The sequence below is a fragment of the Typopeltis vanoorti genome, chromosome 3 (assembly GCF_054136105.1).
Source record: "Typopeltis vanoorti isolate ZY-2024b chromosome 3, IOZ_Tvanoo_1.0, whole genome shotgun sequence".
Classification (NCBI taxonomy): domain Eukaryota; kingdom Metazoa; phylum Arthropoda; class Arachnida; order Uropygi; family Thelyphonidae; genus Typopeltis; species Typopeltis vanoorti.
Window position 1 is genome coordinate 120,530,507 of NC_143551.1, and position 20,778 is coordinate 120,551,284.

General features: G+C 34.5%; 1 protein-coding gene across 3 annotated transcripts in view; it reads right to left on the bottom strand.

The window, feature by feature from the left end:
- LOC150108520 (F-BAR domain only protein 2) overlaps nucleotides 1–20,778 on the bottom strand; it is a 521,764-nt gene that overhangs the window by 224,770 nt on the left and 276,216 nt on the right. For all 3 annotated transcript variants that reach the window (XM_090390828.1, XM_090390826.1, XM_090390825.1), the window contains 2 exons: nucleotides 18,723–18,783; nucleotides 13,614–13,655 (listed from right to left, as the gene is read on the bottom strand). In XM_090390828.1, the coding sequence (XP_090246954.1) occupies nucleotides 13,614–13,655; nucleotides 18,723–18,783 (103 nt within the window). The remainder of the gene's footprint in view (nucleotides 1–13,613; nucleotides 13,656–18,722; nucleotides 18,784–20,778) is intronic.

Sequence of the window (20,778 nt, forward strand, 5' to 3'; positions counted from 1 at the left end):
ACTGCTTCATCTAGGGAGGGAAGCAAGTGGTGAAGATGTCTGCAAGGATAGAAATTTAAAAAAAAACTTTGGTGGACACAATAAGTTAAAGAGGCAGACAAGGAAAAGAAAAAAGCATACCATGCTGAAAGAAAATAAGACAGCAGATGTCCTAAAAGAATACATAGAAAAAAGCAAGAGAACTAAGTAAAACAGCTAATTAAAAGTCATGGGAAGACTTTGAGTACATAAAAATAAAAAGGGTTTATTTTCTATTTACCCACAAAATAGGGTTTATTTTCTGGAGGCTACTGAAAAAAGTTTAGAAATAGAGAACAATACTTTATAAGGAATTAAAGATAATAAAGGTGATGTGGAAACTAATAAGAATATTCTGTATATCTCGAGGAATTACTTCTAAAGCTTGTTAAATAAAACAAACAGTGACAGAAAAGTAATAGAAAAAATATTCACGAGGAATGCAAAAAGGAGTACATATCAATACTTGAGATAGAACACCATATCAAAACATGAAAAGACAAGTGTATGACATCCGACCACAAATTCTCAAATATGGAAGAATAAAAGTTTTGCAGTGGTCACACTGAATAATTCAGAGGGCCTAGTCAAAAGGTTGAATTCCAGATGATTGGAGTAGAGCTATTATATTTCACATCTATCATAAAAGGGAATAAAGCAATGAGATTTATAAAGGTATTTCTTTACTGATGATCCAGGAGATTTATGCAAGCATACTTGGGAAGAAGCTAAGAAAAATTGTGGAAGAGAAACTTGAAAAGAACAATCCAGGTTCAGATCAGAAGTTGTCAAGATCAAATTAAGATCACTTATTACAAATAGTTAAGAAAACATGGAAATATAACAAGGATTTATACCTAAGTGTAGATCCAGAAATGGCATATAATAGGTGCCCAGAGAAAAGCTATTCAACAGGCTAGAATGGAATACATGACATATTAAATACGTACATTATACAGGCTATATTTAAGTTGTAAGTCAACATTTAGAATTGAAGGAAATAGAGGAAGATGGTTTGATGTAAAATCAGGTGTTAGACAAGGGTGCACACTATCTTCACTCTTAATGGATTGCATTATGAAAAACAGTGGCACTAAACCAGATATCAGATATATAAACTTAGTTCTCTGCTTTATGCAGATGATGTATTCCTAACACACCCAGTGCAAGTCTCTAGGATTCTCTAGCTAAATTGAATAATAACTAACAAATTTCACATGAAAACTAGCTGTAAAAAGACCAAAACTATGAAATAGGCAGCAACACAGAAAACTTCTTTGATTTATTTTCAATTCAGAACCTATAGAACAAGTAAATATTTCAACTATTTAGGGACAGTTTTTAGTGAAGATGCAAATGAATTACTGAAATAGACCAACAGAATAAGCAAAGCTGGTGTGTGGTGGTGAGCCAACTGAATAAATTTATATGGGATAAGAGAGCAATTAGCCAAAACCCTATACTAGCTGTATACAGGAGTGTTTACAGACCAGTTTAAAGTTACAAAGCTGAGAATAGGGTTAGAAATAAAACATTTGTTCAAATACTGGGCACCACAGACATGAGAGTTCTGATAAAAATTAAGAGTGAACGGATGGCATCAAATGAGATATTAGGAAAGAACTTGATATTATTAACATTCAAGAGTGCAAGAGCAGAGCTAATCTAAGGAGGTATGGTCACTTAAACAGAATGAGAGAGAGAGGAGGTCAGCAAACAGGCGTTTGGTGCCAAGATGGCAGGAAAAAGACCCAGATCTATGTGGACTGATTAATCAGAGGTGCTCTAGAAAAACCAAAATATTAGATATGGCAATATTGGAGAGTTGACAACTAAAAGAGTGATCTGGAGGAAGACTACTGTTAGGAAATAAGTAGAAATGTAAACATAATCATGTAGTACTGTCATGTTATCGTGAATACCCTTCAGAATACATATCAGGAAATTGCTGATTTTTGAATACACAGTTAAAGGCTATCTTCAATAGTTGGAAGAAATGCCAACTAGACCTCTAGGATGTCCTTCATCTCCTAGTGTACTACCACCACCTTGTTATTAGAGACCTGAAGTGGCTGTAACCAAGTTTAGTCACTAGAGCAAGGGTTACAGTTTCTGTACTGCCCCCCCCCCCAAGTTGGGGGGGGTACAGAAACTACCCTACAACATGGAAACAGGTCCACATCCAGCCCATCCCAAAGAAAGGTGATAAAAGTCAACTAATGAAGTACCGTCCAAGTGTACTTCTGTACTTTGTAAAATTATGGAGGTCATCAACAACCAACTTGAACCACCGAAAGACCTACCAATTAATCAGTGACTAGCAGTTCAGATTCTGCCACTTATGCTCTATAGGTAATCTTCTTGCTTTCACCACCCAAGCCATGGAAAAATTCATATGGTTGCCCTTGACATTTCAAAGGCATTTGATTGGGTTTGGCACAGGGCATATTTAACAAACTGCCATCCTATGTTCTGTCTTCCACGCTCTACAACTGAATCACCAAGTTTCTCACTGGTTGCTCATTACGTGTAATGTGGACGGTCTCTCCTCTCAGATTTACCCACTGGTGCAGGAGTACTCCAGGGTTCTGGTCTTTCACCCGCTCTCTTTCTTTTGTATATTAATGACCTGCTCTCACAGACATCTAATCCAAATTCTATTCATAGTACACTCCATTCCTTTGTTTCATTTGACAAACCTAGTAGTTCTCAAGTATTAAAATCCTCCACCATGACCAGCAATCAACTCTGATCTAGCTATATCCCAATAGGGCAATGGCGACATTGTTGACCTCGATGCCACCAAAACTCAGTCGTCTGATCTCTCACAAGAAAGAGCTTACATCCCTCCCCCTTACCTTTAATAATACTGAGATATATACATAATCAGATATCTCTTCTTGGACTGATCTGCACCTCCAATCTTTCCTGGCACAACCACATTTCAACTATAGCTTCTGCAGCCACCAAGAAAACTTGGTGTACTTTTCTGCACAAGACACTACTTCCCACTTTCACAGCTGCTAACTCTACACGAATGATAAATCTGCTAAGCCATGAAATATTGCTCTCATATTTGGGGTAGTGTACCAAAATCGTAATATTGCTTGATTCTATTCAGAAGATGGCAGCGGCTAATTAATAATACCGCTCTCACATATCCACTTCAATCCTTCTCTTGCAGATAGACTGCCCTCTTCTGGACAGAATATAGCAATCTGAGAGGATTTTGGTGCCCTTGTGCCTTTTCTTCAGATACTTTCATGAACAGTGCTCTGCTGAATTGGCCACTATTATTGTTCTTCCACTCTCTTCTGAAATCATTAAAACAAGAGCCACTGCTAATCAACACCCTTTTATAGTTCAAACTTACTGAACCAACTTCACTACCTCCTCTTTCATTACATCTACTTCTGCTCTTTGGAGCTGCGTCTCTCACTCTACTATCCCCAAAGATTACAAAGAGAACACCTTCAGCTGTTCAAGCAAAATGTGAACAGATTTCTCCTATTTCTCTTACCCACACATGGCCCCAACATGCTATATCTTGTGGCCTTTCATGTGTGAATCATATATACATATATATATATATTGTATATGTCGGCACATAAGACGAAGCCTGAATTTTAGGCAATTTTTAGGTTTTAAGCTTATGTCGATTGTATAAGACGACCCCGCAATTTCTTCTTTCTTGTATTAATGCAATGTTAATGTAAGGTATTGCTGTTAAATCTGTTATTTTTTATATCTATGCATATCCATTATTTTTTTATGGCATAGATTTAGTATTGACGCGAATTACCCTAAGTAAAAGTGAAATGCAAAATTAATTATTAATTTTGCATTTTTTTTTTTTTTTAATTTTAGGATTATTAAAATTGTTAGCATTTAAAATCATGGAACCAGCAACAAAACGAAGAAAGTATGAAGCTCGATTTAAAATAAGGGTAATTGAAATGGCAAAGCAAACTAATAACTGTGCTGCTGCAAGAAAGTTTGACATAACCGAGAAGACGGTAAGAGAATGGAGGAAGAAAGAAGATATTTAAAAAAAAAATTGCCAAAGAAAAAATGTTCGATGAGAACGGAGATCACCCAATGGCCGCAACTGGAAAAATCACGTTACAGAATGGGTATTCGAACAAAGGTAGAATGGTTATCTTGTTACAAGAAATATGATTAGAGCATATGCACTAAAATGGTCAAGATTGAATCCGGATGAAAGTATAGAATTTCAAGCTACTTTAGGATGGTGTTGTTATGTCGTTGTTTGCTTTATATTATACTTTATTCTATCTCTAAATAGCCCACTTTCTAATCTACTGTTGCGCCTTTAAAATATCAATTCAGATCTATTTCCTCTTCAGATATTGACAAAATTTTTATTATGCTGCACCAGCTAATATCCTATAACAGAAGAGACTCTTGTTCAGGGAAATAATTACAAATTCAAAAGCATACCCACAACATTTATTAATCTTACGCTAGCACTGTGCAGATTCAGTTAGCAGTCATGACCTGAATCTCACTTAATCAATAATTTCTAATACCTTCCTGCCAAAAGTTTCTATTTCATAAGTGGTGGTTTGAATTCATAATCAGGCTTAAACTCAGGTATAAGGTACAAAACATGTTTATTGGAAAAGCACAAAACATTTACAGTTAAGAAAATTCAAATACTCAATAGAATAAAACTCACTCTAAGTTAAGGTTCATACCAAATCACAACAATGAATTTGAGTAAGCTAAATCCTTCAATTACAAAAGGATAGGATTAAGTGTAAGCATAACACTACTAGGATATAATTCCTTTCACAAGTTATTCACAGAACACGCATTGAACACTTTCATTAATACTCTATCAATAACCATCTTAATTCTAAATTTCATTAGTCAAGCCTAGCCATTCTCAATCAAAATACTGCCTATCAACAATTCTTTGTTCCACAGGGTCTTAACTAATTCAATCAAATTCTCGCTTAAAAGTTCTTTATTAGTGTCTTAGTTTACAGTATACACAAATTTCTTATTCTTCTAAGCAATTTTTAACATAGAATGAAATTCTTTACATTACCGGATATAATAAATTTAGTTTAATCCTTTATCCAAGTGTGAACAAACAAAGTTTGTGCCTGAAAGTATCTTCAGGAATGGGGTAAGGTGGTACAACACCAGGGCACTCCTTGCAAAGGTGGAGCAAGCTACCAACACTCCTATCTCAGTATCTCCCATAATGCAAAACACATCTCCTTGTACCACCTTACCCCAGTCCTGAAGATACTTACAGGCGCAAACTTTGTTTGTCCTCAAGCGTTCTCAAGAATAGGCCTCATCATCTGACATCACTGTAGTCGACCTACTGCTTTCTCACGAATCCCCCAGACAAAATCCCTCAAACTCGAATCCAGGAACTCAAGAAGAAAAAGCCCTTGTAATATGGCGCGCATCGTCTTTTATTCACCCTTTCAGGCGCCCTCTATTCAATGTGTTTTTTACCCACGAATCCCATCGTTCATGTCCCTTGGGTGATCCTACACTCTCCCTAATCTGTTAGTTTACCCTATTCCAGGTAGTTGTTCTGACGTTACTTTCCGTGTAGGTATACAGCCTCCATCGCTACGCTCGACTCGTACAGATTATACATGATTATTCCGGATTACTACTTATTATCTTTCTGGAAATTTCGTAATGTACTAGACAGCTTAATGGGATTTACAAATAACTTAACAATTCCCTTACATAATTCTTACTATTCTGACACAAAATTCTCTGCTTCTCATTTCAGTTATATAGGAATAAATTTCAATATATGGCGCATATGGACTACACATTATCACATAACATAAAGAAATTTTTCATAATTATTAGCTGATGTGCAGGTATCTATCTTCTTAATTAGTAATATTTATCATGCTAAATCCTGAATGAATGATCTCTTTGCAAGATTCCTTCATTCAGGATCTAACAGTGTAATCGTTTTATGAACAGACAAAATCTGGTAATATGACAAAAAAAAACGAAAACTGCTCAAAAACTACCAGCAGATCTTGACCATAAACTTACCAGCTTCCATAAATTTATTATTCAGTTGAGACAAGAACATAAATTTCTATTGTCAAATATTAGCCTATGAGCCCTATGAGCTTTGATATGATAAGCAATAAAGCAGTGGAGTCTAAAGGTAGTAAGAGTGTGCTAGTTTGAAATACAGATCATGAAAAAACAAGGTTTACGGTTGTGTTGTGTTGTCATGTTTGGCTGATGGAACCAAGTTAAAACCAATGATCATCTTCAAACGTAGAACTAAACCTAAGATAAAATTTCCTTCCGGTGTTTTTGTACATTTTCATGAAAAAGGATGGATGGACGAAAATGGTGTGAAATTATGGATAAATAATGTGTGGAACACGTGACCAGGCGGTATAATGAAGAAACACAGCTTATTAGTGTGAGATATGTTTTGTAGTCATTTAACTGAGAATACTAAAAGTCTTCTAAAAAAAAATAACACAAAAATTGCTCTTATACCAGGTGGTTAAACTTTTATATATATTGCAACCACTAGACATCTGCTTGAACAAACCATTTAAAGATCACATACGAGAAGTGTGGAATAATTGGATGTTGACTGGTGAAAAATCATTTACAAACGTGGTTCTATGCATGTTTTGTGATCAAAGCATAGAATAAAATAGAGACTGTAATAAAATCATTTAAAAAGTGTGGTATCTCTAATCTTATGGATGATATGGAAGATGATCTGTTATGGGACACTGATGACGATGAAAACAAAATCAATTCATGGATTCGAACTGGGATCCATATGACGATCATTTAAACGATGAATCTGAAGAACTATTTTCAACAGATGATGAAGAAAATTAACATGAAAATTTAAGTTAATAATTATTATTTATTTTTTAAGACCTACATCTATTGTAATATTTTAAATAAATTTATGTAACAAAAAAATTAATCTGATTTGTTTATAAACACTGCCTATTTTCTTATATAACGATGTATTGTAACTACCTAAATGTTTATCCAAGAAATTAAGCTTCCCTTTTTATACTCGCCGTATAAGATGACCCATGATTTCGAGGGGTTTTCTGTAGTATTTGAGAGGTTATTTCTTGATATAGGAAATAATCAGGTTATTTCCTATATCATTTATGTATAAAAACAGCAATGGTTTCAACACTGTACCTTGCAGTACACCACTAGTCACCTGCTTTTCCCTCGATTCCGCCCCTCCATATAAAACTTTTTGATATTTGACCAGCAGCCACCCTCTTATCCACTTAACCAGCATCATGTCCATCTCCATTTGTTCTAATTTTCATAACAGAATTCCATGTGATATTCTGTCAAATGCCTTTCCAAAATCTAGCAGGATCATTGTGTAGCCATTTTCTTTATCCAACTCTGCTGTCCTATTATAAAAAGACAGTAAATTACTAAGTCATGACCAACCCTTCATGAAGCCATGTTGCCCCTCATACAGTATATTTTTATCCATCCATTCTTGAATTCTCTTTTTGACCAATTTTTCCAGTACTTTTACCACCACGCCTAAGATACCAATTAGGCTATAATTTGCTACTGCAGTCTTAGAACCTTCCTTATGTAAGGGAATTATTTTGTCCTCTTTCCACTCCCTTGGCACTCTACCAGAGCTGAGACATATTAAACAGTCTGGTCAGAGGCAATGTCAGTTCCCTTGCATATTCTCGCAAAATCCGAGCTGATATCCCATCTAATCACACAGCTGTATTTACATTAAGATTCTGCAATATCTTAAAAACCTCCAATTCAACCACCCCTGTTCCAGCATTAGTGTCTGTCACATATGTTAAAGCAGTAACCTCACTAGGATGATATACTTGGGAAAGTGGACACTCAATAACTCAACTATTTTATTTGCTTCTGTCACCTCATGACCATCATGACTCATTAAGGTTCCACATAACAAAAGAACTCTTTGGGATTTCCTTTGGCCTGATTGGCTAGATTCTCATAATCTGATTTTGCCATCCTTAAGATGCTGGTCAGCTTTCTCTTTATATACCCTCCACAGCATTTTCTTCTTCTGCAGCTCATGCTTAATGATAATAGTCATCCATCTAATGCCTACCTGATTAAACCTCCTTACCATAGGTATACAATTTAATATTGCTTCCTCTAGGAAGATAGCCTAACTTAAGCTATCCCATGGGAGATAGTTAAACTATCTCTCATGAACTACTAACAACCTTACCTTGCAGTGTTTTATGCCGCAGCACAGATTTAAGCTTCTTCCTAATCTTGCCATAATCACCTGACTTGTCGTTCCACATATACCCCTTCTTGACAGAATATTCCTCAAGATGTACAATCTCCCAAGTCAAGACCACATGATCACTTTCACCCATCAGAGGAATTGTGGCCACCTTGGTTATGACTATGTCTGTTTATCCTATGACCAGGTCCAATATTCTCACCCCCCCTAGTCCCCCTCCCAACACATGCTGCCTCAAGTAATCATTTGTTATTGAGTGTATAAATTCCATTTCCTTCCTGCCATGTTATCTTCTTTTCTTCCAGTCTTTATCTCCATAGTTGAAGTTCTCCCATAGTAATCACTTGACCTGTACTCGTTGTACTAATTTGTCAATGCACGTCTTTCAGATTATCCGTGGAATTCCCTGGCCTACAGCAACAACTGTATATTTTGCCATGCTGGCCTTAATCTCACACCAGACTGCATCAAATGAACAGCCACCCTCCTGCCTATCTCCTATTCTTTTTTAGTTGCCATTCATCTGTTATCATCAGCAGTACCCTGCCCTCCCCCATTCTACCTTCTATCTTTACTGAAAATATGACACCCTTCACATTCTATTCCTGTAACTACATCATCTGCTATTAGCTAAGTCTCACTAATACCTGGAGGAGGAAACTGAATCTTTAAAGAAAAGAATAACTGATGTAAATGACAAGGAGGGTAATAATAATAAGTATTTAAGGATGACAGGGTTGCTTTACAGGGTGTTCGGGATAAATTTGACATATTTATAATTAATTATATTTTTCCGTAAGTTACATGTATTAACACACACTTCTCTTCATTTAAAAGTTTGGACCCTTCTTCATTCATATACAAGATGTCAGAAAGGATGGATAGCTGGAACCCACCTGAATCATGGAAGAGAATAACTTGTATCATGATGATTCGTGCCCGCCATCAAAATAAGGATATTACGACTGCTGCCCAATGCTCCCTGAATACAGTAAAAACAATCAGGCATGAACTAGAGACTTGCAATGGTGACTACGAGGATGTAGCAAGAAGAAAGATCCCTAGCAGACGATCTGATTGCATTCGTACAGCAGAATTCCTCGCAAATCTGCAGGAACAGGTGTTGAAGAACCCTGGCATTGGAATTCGGGCTTTGTTCGTGGAGTTGCTAACTGTAGTCAAGCCCTGGATAACAAGGGTAGCCAATGGTAGGCCGTATGTATGGCAGCAGGATTCGGCCCCTTGCCACACCTCTGGGAAAAGTCAAAAATGGTTGTCTGAAAATTTCTACGACTTCACCAGTCCAAATGTTTGGCCTCCAAACTCCCCAGACCTTAACCCCATGGGTTATTTTGTATGGGGCGCAGTTGAAAAAGACACCAATCGCACTTCCAGTAATACAAAAGCCCAGTTAATGGATAAAATTAAAACAGTTTTTGCGGCCCTTCCCAGGGAGACTGTAGCATCAGCTTGTTCGAGGTTCCGAAGCAGAATTGAAGCTGTGATCGATGCTAATGGTGGTTATTTTGAGTAAATCTTGTTGATAGTATTGTAATTAACTCTGCCTGTAATGTTTTTTTGTCAATTCATTAAATTTAATAGATACAAAGAAGATTTTCTTTTTCCTTACGAAACTGTCAAATTTATCCCGAACACCCTGTATATGGTGACTCAATCATTAAAGGTGTGAGATTAAAAAAAAAGTGCTAAAGACATGTTTTACAGGTGGTACAACAAAATGAATACAGATGCTTTGCATAGAAAGAAGAAACAGACACCAGAATTAGTAGTACTGGTGGGCACAATGACTTGGACAGTGAGACAAAGAATGTGTAAAGAGATTTGAAGAAGTTGTTGCAGGAGGCGAAGGATAATAGTGTCATTGGGAAAGTGGTTAGTTTGCTGCCTAAATACAACAAGATGGCTGAATTGTGTCAGACAGAGAATGTTCAAGGTGTGAATGTATGGAGTGAATTTAAAGGGAAGTTAGAATGATTCGAAGCTGATGGAATGAATATCAATGTGTTTGGTGTTGGTCACTTGAAGCGATTGTTGTTTACTAAGAGTACACAAGGTTCACAAGCGTACGCAAGAGGATCGATACAAAGGTGAGAAAGTGATTATAGCAGGGCAGAGTGATGCAGTGCAAATCAGCAGAGATAAGAATATGAATGAAAATCAGTCAGGATCAGGTAAATGAGGATGGTCAGAACAAATAGAAAAGTGTACTATAGTAGAGAGAGTAAAGAGTGACTGTGGGATGGACTCAAACATTGGAGTTGTTATGCTTGTATTTTAATGTATGGAGTATCAGAAATAAAGACGCTGAATTTGTAGCACTGATTGAATCAGTATGCCCAAAGATAATTCACATAAGTGAAACATAGTTGACTGAGGATGGTATACTGTCAGGAATTGAAATGGTAGGATACAGAATTTTAAAAAAAGGATAGGAAGATGAAGAAAAGGTGTGTGGGGGGTGGAATCTTGTTAATGGTAGAAGAGGAATTGTGGAAATGAAAATGTTTAGACAAATTAGTTGGGCTAGTAAAAAGAAGATGATTCTAACGGGGGATTTTAATTATAGGAATGTGGATTGAAAAGGAGAGATAGCATATAGTAACAAGGAGAGTAAATTTGTTGAGTTTCTGCAGGATAACTATCTAAAGCAGCATGTGATAGAAGCAACACAAGGTTTATCAGTGTTAGATTTGGTGATATCCTCACAGGATGTGATTGTGGATTTGGGTATCAACACTGCCACCTGTTGGTGAAAGTGATCATGAGGTATTGGTTTGGAAGGTAGTCAAACAGGAAAAATTTATATGTCGAACCAAGGTGGGTAATTATGAGAAGCTTCATAGTCAACTCGCATCAATAAGTTGGGTTGATGGATTATGTAGAAAAGATGTTGACAAGTTGGGAAATGAAAAGGCAGTATCTAACAAGCAATGTATAACTGCATACCAAGAGTTAAGGAAATAAAGAGAGCAGGAATGAGATGAACCAACAGTGAAATCAAGCAACTAGCATTACAAAAGAAGTTATGGAGGAAGTACAAGACAGTTTGCAGTGAATAGATGCATGAAGAATATAAACTGCAGGCCAGAAAAATAACAAACATGGTTAAAAAAGAAAAAGCAGAATATGAGAGAAGACGGGTCAGTCAGGCAATGCTAATCCAAGGGAATTTTCCTGCTACGTAGCAAGCAAGAGGAAAAAATAATTATGGCAGGTTAAAAGTGGGTGGATAGTTATGGTAGCAGAGTAACCATAGCAAAAGATATAGTGAAATTATTTAATGAACAGTTCACCAGCGTGAATGATGCTGTGCAACATGTAGAAGGGAGGCAAGGAGTAGGAGAATTAAAGGTGAAAGAATTAGAGGCGTATCAAGTGTTGCCTGGATTAGATGTTAATAAGGCTGTGGAAATGATATGTAACCTCAAGGAGTGTTCAAGCTACGATGAACGGCACTTTGTAATGTCTTCATTTTTAATATGATTCTGCAATTGATGCCACATGTTCAGGCCCCTAATTATTCTAAAAACTCTCATATCTGTGGTCTCTAATCTTTGATCAAGTGCTTTATTTCTAACTCAACTCTCAGATCCATAATTCAAAACTGATTTGAACACTGTGTTGTATACTTCTAGTTTAGTGTTTTAGCTAATTTTTCTCTCTCTCTTATTCCATATAAATTTGTTCAACTGGCTCCCCACCATATCAAGAAATGGTGGGGAGCCAGTTCTGTTATCTATTTTCAGATTTAACTTGCCATCTTCACTAAAAACTGTGCCTAAATAGCTGAAATATTTAACTTGTTCTATATCCTTTCCATTCAGAATGCAGCTGAAGTTTTCTATGTTCCTGCCTATTTTCATAGTTTAGATCTTTTTATTGCTGATTTTCATGCTAAATTTGTTGTACTTTTATTCAATTTTAGTTGGAGAATTCTGAGACTTACTAGATGCGTTTAGGAGTATAACATCATCTGCATAAAGCATAGAGCTAAGTTTAATATCTTCAATTTTGATATTAGGTATAATGCCACTTTCTTTCATAATGTGATCCAGATAGATGATGAATAACAAAAGCAGATAATGTACATCCTTGTCTCACACCCGATTTTACATCAAACCGTCTTCCTGTATTTTCCCCATTACTAACTGCTGACTTACAACTTAAATATAGACTATGTATTGACCTGTATAATATTACATTTACCCCAATATAACTATCATTTTAAAAAGCTTTTCCGTGCACATCTTGTCATGTGGCTTTTCCAGATTTGAAAAAACTGAACTACAGATCCTTGTCATATTTGCATGATTTCTCAACTTTGTGTTAAAATCTAATCCGAAAGCCTCAATTTGGCATGAATTCCAGTTTGTTCTTCTCTCGGTTTCTCTTCCACAGTTTTTCTCTTTTCAAGTATGCTTGTATAAATCATAACTGGAACACTTAGTAAAGAAATTAAGATTTCTCTGCAATTGTCACATGCAGCTTCATTCCTTTTTTTTTATACATGGGAATGATAAGAACTCTACTCCAATCGTCTGGAATTCAACCTTCTGACCAGGCCCTCTGAATTATGCAGCTGTGGCCACTGTACAAAACTTCTATACCTCTATATTTGAGCATTTCTGCTGACTTTCCACATTTCAAATTTTTGACAGCATTTTCTACTTCAAGTGTTGATATATACTTGTTTGCATTTCACTTGAGAATTTTCTACAATGGTTCTGTCACCACTTGTTTCATTCAACAGTCTTTCAAAGTAATTACTCCAGACATCTAGGATATCCTTATCTTCAGTTTTCATCCATTTCTAAAATCATTTCCTTGATCTATTGATTAAGGAATGTGAAATGAGGGAGGACTTGTATAGACTCCTACATACAGGAAATGTGCTACTCAGAAAATAATCCTGCCTTGCAAATGAAGGTAGGATTATCATCTCAGTAACTAATTAACCAAGATTTAACTAATTTTCAGATGAAAAACCTTGTGAAAAGTTCTCCCTGATGGGTCATGAATCAGATCTTTCCAAGCAAGCAATTAATGTTCTTCAATTGCACAACAGAAGAAACTATAAAACAGAGAATATAAAAGTACTAATGCCCAAATAATAATGAAATACTGTTTTTATTATACATTACATAAATGTCTTGATTATTTGCAAAGATAATCACAGTTCTAAAAATCTAAATTTCACAACTAAAAAGTGACAGAAGAAGTTTACAGATTCAACCATTGACAGCATATAACATGAAAAATAATTATATAACAGAATTTATTACAATTTCTGACTTACCAGAATCTTCATCAGAACTTGAATAGAAACATTCCTTGTTATCTGAATTTAAGTTCAGGGATATATAAAATGCAACATTATTGAATATAAAGACATACTGAATGATATGAGAAAAAAAACAAAAAAACTTCAGTTCTTTATTCATGATTTACTCAGATAATATACTAAACTGTTACCTATAAAAGTTGTATATACACAAATACCTAAAATGAATGTGGTATGTATTATGGGATGATACAAAACTTGCTATTGCCGTATATATAAGTAGCCTCATGAAAAATATTTTAGTTTAATGCTTGGGTAAAATAAGGATGAAAACACAAATATAATTAACTTGTCAACTATAATACACTTAAAATAACTTACTAGACAAAGAATATGACAGTCAACTCTCATTAAAGCAAACCTACAGGAGGGCATTAATAGTTTTAGACATAGTTTGCTATAATGGATTTTGTAATAACATTACCAACATCGTCTTATATTTGGGGCTTTGTTTTTGCTAGTTTGTTAAACTATTCTTTGAATAATTGTAACAAAGTGAATACAATTTCAATTTTCATAATAAATGATTTGAATGAAAATCAGAATACACGAGAAAAAAAATTAAACCAAATATAAATAACTGAATTACAAAAGATCGGAATGATTGCAGACAATTATAAAAAGTTTCACAGTAGTATTTTTATACAGTGATACATCACAACTGAACCTAGAGCTATTTCTAACATATACAAGAGGCAATACTGTCAGACAAATTATGGAGACTACAACCATGTTAGTCTAGAGTTGCAGTTAGATTGCAACAATACTTCATCTATAGTATACATACATATATATACACACATGTACACAGAAACAAGCTATATTACATTTCACATAGTATGCTAAAGAGACAATGATTTGATCAGCAGTTATTCAACTGACCTGACCTCTATCAAAAATAATAATAAAATAAATGGGGGTGCTTAAGGATCAAAGCTGTATAACTGAGAGGAGACTTCCACATAGCCTTTAAAGAAATGCGGAGAACTGACCAGAGCTTCTGACCTAATGTCCAATCCTCACCTTCTCGTGCACCCTGTTAGGTATCTACCTGGATACTGAATGAAAGAGGATGGGCTGACAATTTGGGATTTAAACCACTGGTGAGCTATAAACGGGGCTCGTGCGAGCCTTTTGTTAAATTTGCGATTCCCTTGTTCTTCTTGTTTACTTTTTTTATTTTTTCAAAACAAAAAAAAAAAACATTTTTTGAAACATATTAAGCAACAAACTCATACGGTAACTAACAGTGATTTTATTATATAAAATATTATAGTTACCGTTACTATCATTTTACAAATAAGAATTCACTTTTGGTAATCACATATAAATAAATAGGACTATAAAATAATGCCCCTTGATTGGTACCATTGATTATCACTTGAAGTATAAAAACAAAAGAGAAATATAACGTGTCTCAATATTATTGTGTTTAGATAATATTTATTTATTATTTATAGATTGTTTGTCATAAAAACTTCTATTGCAAATAAAAGAAATTTATTTCGTTTATAAAAAATGCGGACTATTGCACATGTGCGATTATAAAAGATTTTATTCTTATTATATTTTGATAGTTAAAAAATGTTTTTCTTATGCAAGATAAATTAACACAGATGATTGTGTGCAAATATTTCATGTTTAGATTATGAAATATTTGTTTAAAAATGATAGCCTTTAGAGGTTGATTGTCCCCCTCATACTTTTTGATTGGCATTTGTACACAAGCTGCATTAATAAACGCAGCTTGTGTGAAATATGGCTTTTTTTTGCTTGACGATGCGAGCCCTTTGTTAAAATTTCTATAGCTCACCACTGCCTGTAATCATTTTCGATATCTGTAGAGGATGAGAATCTGACTTTTGGCATCAAGAGGAAATGATTCCGATTTAAATTCAGACAGAGTAACAGGAGCTTTGAACTATCTTTGATAATTTGTTTATTTAAAACTGCTTTGATAAATTAGGTGTACTCACTCAAAATAGTGCTGCACAAGACCTAACTTTTGACATTTAAGGTACTCAATGTACTACAGTACCTTTTCACTAAATGTTTTCTTTCTACAATCTAGCCAGCCTGTCGAATTATGTTAAATTACACACAAAGAATCTTATACTGAAGTCTTACACTGACTAGAAGTTGAGACGAAAATTAGTCCTCAGAGTTTGTGAAACTTCAACATTCTGTGGATGATGACAGTGACAGCAAGCAGAAATTTGGCATATATACATATATCAAGAGCTCCAGAAATCCACTCACCACAGCCCAGGTCAACAGATACAAGCAGCAAGTGAATTTTCAACCTCATTCTAACATTCAAAATATATATACTGTAAAACCCCTTTTTTAGACTTTCCAGGGGACTGATGGAAAAAAAGTGTAAATAGCAGGAAATATAAAAAACATTAAAAAAGGCTAAAAGATGACTCATTGCTAGTATGTGACTCTACATACTACATACATACTACAGCTGAAAGCAATACCATCTGGGAACAGAAACGTGCAGATTTCCGCAGAAATCGATTTGAAAATCATTGTTGCCACCCCCAAGGAAAAAAACACAAATCATGGGAAATAGTGTCCACATCAAGTTGTTAATGATAGGAAAACAATATATCATAGGAATAGGTCTTAAGACGAGACCAACGGAAAATGATGTAAATGGCAAGAAAACGTAAATTGCAGGAACGTAAAAATGGGGTTTTACTGTGTGTGTGTGTGTGTGTGTGTGTGTGTGTGTGTGTGTGTGTGTGTGTGTATATATATATATATATATATATATTGAAGCTTTTGAAGTTTCATCTGATACCCACATATTTTCCAATCAACATAATATTTTTATCTTTTGGCAATTATGAGATAGAGCCTCTGTAGCTTAACCGGTATAGAAGATGGCCTCTGGTCGGAAAGACCTGGGTTCGATTCCAGTCTCTGACACAAGGAACCTTTATTGGGTCTCTTTTGACGAAAGGAGTTAGCCAATCTCATATGGAGGTAGGGCGTTTTTTTACCAGGAAACTCAGGTTTTTCATCCCCCAGAACAGGCAAACCAGCCCCATGAACACACACGGATTACAGTCATGGATACCGCCCTTAGGAAATGCAGCAAGGAGTGATGAACAGCTACATTACAATTCATCATGAACCCCTCATTAGGGGACTCTATTCATCCTAAAGGGATGAATGAGACTAATCAATCAATCAATTATGAGATATAAACATTCACTGCTATATCTAGCCAGTGTTTATTAGATCCTTTGTATAATTCAACATACTTTGGAGAGAGTGGCTGGTCTATGGAAACAATTAGTGAACATCAGTCTACAATGATTATCATAAACCTCATTTACATTTCAATAACATTTATGTTCAGCAGCAGCCGAAGAATAACTTGGGTGTGGATAATAGTCAGACAAAACAAGTCTAATTGGTGCTTATGCATTTTGTGAAACACATGTACGAAGATTATGATTAACAACAAATACAGCAAAGATTATACATTTAAATACAGTATTATCTAAATTGCTTAGTTCTATTTTTTTGGACATGCTGGAATATTACTGACAAGCAGCCAACCTCCTTTAGCAAATTTTTTTGATGAGAGTTTATTTTTCACTTGGTTAGACTATAATAAGTTTAGTTTAATCCTTTATCCAAGTGTGAGCAAACAAAGTTTGCACCTGAAAGTATCTTCAGGACTGGGGTAAGGTAGTGCAACAACCTCCTTTAGCAAAGTTTGATGGATTCGATCATCATAAACAACAAATGGCAATCATGTAACATAGGTCATCAGTGTGATTAACCTTTCTCAATCCTCCTGACACAAAAGCAAACAATCCTTGCTAAGATGAAGGCTTAAGGTTTAATTTTGCATTACACTTTAAATCTGTCAATACTTTAGTCGTGAATTGTCACATCGCCAAAAGGTTTGAAATTCATTCAAACCACAGTGCTGACAAAATTGGTTTTATAAATAGGTAATATAACCTCCAGTTAGCAATCTGAGTAAGGAAAAAGACTAGCCATCAAATTCCTGAAGAATCAGGATATTTCCACTAAACTCATAAAGGGAAAGATGCAACAGTTACTACAGATCCAAACTGATACTTAGAAAGAATGGATCTATTAGTAGAAGACACCAACACATAAACCATGGATAAACCTACTAAAGACACAAAAACCATTGAATTTACTCAAGTAACCCTCATGGCCGAGTTATGTAGAATACAACATTTATCATCAACCACTAAATTGGGGATCAGGAAACAGGCCTATGGGGTGTCTTAAATCCCAGGGAGGTATTTATAACCATAATTTCAGAATTAGGTGGTTAGTCTAATGCCTAAATATATAGTTTTGTATGTAATATTATGTGAGTTGTGGAATGAAAAAACCTGAGTTCCTGGGAAAGGAAACCGAACCAACTCACTTACCCTCAACTGAAAAGTACTGATAATGGTTCATCCCATCCTAGATGGGATTTGAACTCAGATCTTTCCAAACAAAAGGCTTTGTCAAAACAGACTGATCTATGGAGAATCAGTGAAATTAATTACTAACCTAATATTATGAAAACCAACTAAGAAAAAAGACGATATTAAATTTCTTTCTACTATAATTACTGATTACTTCAAGAGGAATAAGAAAAAACACACAAATTATGCATTAACATTAGATTTGTAAAGGATATATGCATTAGCCATAAGTAAGTGATATTTATTTATAGCTCTATAGTTGCCTTTACTGTCTAATAAATTAGTTAACCTCATCATAGCAGACATCATTTCAGTGAAACTAGTCACTATAGCCAACTACTGAAGTACCAGTCAAAGTCTCAATATAACAACGTTATTTTAAAGGAAATTCACTATAACAAACTTTCTGCTTAACAAATTGATGAGTTTTAATTATTTTAGTATAGGGAATGGATTGTAATGCTTATTTTACTTAGAAACATTTTTTTGAATTTCATTTTTTTGGCACAATCCAAAACAGAATTTTGTGGATCTTCTCACTTCCTGCTTAGTGTGTGTGTGTAGATCAGTAGCAAGCAATTAAGGATACTTTCCTTAGAATTTTCTTCAGGTATAATAGTATAGCCATCAGGATCTATTTGTGGGTGAATCTATAAGCAAAATTAGGTAATAAAGTTGAATAGAGAAGAATCATTTGGATAAGAGATATATTTAAATTGAATACAATTAATCATGCACAAAATCCAATCTTCAAAAACAATGTTTAAACTTTTATATCTGGTAAATATTTCCATTTATGGCATCTTTGGAAAAACATGATCTCAAACCTTAAAACACTAACAAATAGAAAACAAATTTAAGTATGACCTATATTAACATAAATTAGTAAAACACGTTACTTTCTTTCTTTTAGTGTTACATAGTGATCAGCATTCATTTTAGAAATTATGGACTTTACGACCGTGTTATAAATAACTATTTTAATTTCCCGATGTTTCAACCTTGATATTAAGGTCATCATCTGGAGTATACACAAATATACATAAACAAGCTAAGTTACATTTCACACAGTATGCTAAATAATCCAGAATCTTAAATCTAATATAACAATTGTCATGTGAAATTAGGACATCACTGTTACTTTAAGAAAATGATATATATGAAAGAATGTTTCTCTGATATTATCTTAAATAGAATATAGCTTTGATGTAGTTTCTAATTAATTAATTTTAATTTTTATATATATATATTATATTTTCACTAGAGGTCATGCTAGTAGAATAGCCGTTGATCAAATCATTGTCTCTTCAGTATGCTGAAGAGACAAATCATTGTCTCTTCAGCATACTGTGTGAAATGTAACTCAGCTTGTTTTCGTATATTTGTGTATACCCCAGATGATGACCTTAATATGAATGTTGAAACGTCGGGAAATTAAAATAGTTATTTAAAGCATGGTTGTAAAGTCCATAATTTCTAAAATAAAATTACTTTCTTTATAATCAGAAATGATTAAATAGGAAGAATATGGAATAATTTTTAATGTTAATGGCAGCTTTTCTTTTTTTAATGTGTTTTTAACTGAAGGTGCAATGTCTGACTTATTTTATATTCCAAATTCCATTACATGTCAAAAGGTTTTACATTGTAAATTGCACATAATAGACTAACAGCAAAATAGAAAAAAATGGCAGAGTGGAACTTAATTAGAATATAATGTAATTATATTCTAATCAGGACAATAGAAATAGCAAAGTTTTGGCATTTTATAATGTAATTTATTATGCTATCAAACAATATTTATTAACTAATTATTTTTTTATAACACCAGAATGAGGAGAAGATTAGACCAAAGTAACTAAATCTCTAAGCACAGTGTGCAGGATCTGCGATTGTCCTTTAGGATTTGCAATTTATAAAAACTTGCATTTCCATATGTAACTAGCCAGCTCACTAGCCATTAACAAAAGTTGGTTTCTGGTGCAACAACAAAGGTCATACTGCTCCATGACTCAGCTTGCAGCAGTACAAAAGGTAATAAAAATAATCTGTCCCCAAACTATTTTTTCCCCCATTGAGTACAATCCTCAACTCTTTAAGGAGCATGTTTCTCCTTAATCACTTATCCATACATGGCACTGTTGTGTTATAGGTTTTGTTATCTTTCATGTGTGAGGTCATTATATATCAAAAAATGTTATCTAACAGAAAACAAATTTTTAAAAATGGACCAATGCTGCATGTAAATTACATTTATGATCAAATGTATTTGTATAAATTAATTTTTCGAAAAGTTAAAAACTTCATGCAGTTTTTCTGACAAGATATGCCTGAGTGTATATAGCTGAGCCAGATCAGTAAAAACTGCATTCCTTTCTTTGGTGAAGTTCTGAAACTCCATCAGAATAAATAAATGTTAAATGTTAAGATGTGCGTTGCATTGTTCACACATATTCAGGTCATCAGTCATCAATAGATAAGAACGTGTGAGATGACTGTGAACATAGCAAGAACTTCCTCTACTGTTTCTGCATTGACTTGATAGTCAATGCTTAATTTCATGCAGTATATTTGTTAATGCTTTCTGACAGGAAGTGACTACTAATAATTAACTTTGCTCTTATTACCTATTTGTAGTTGGTATA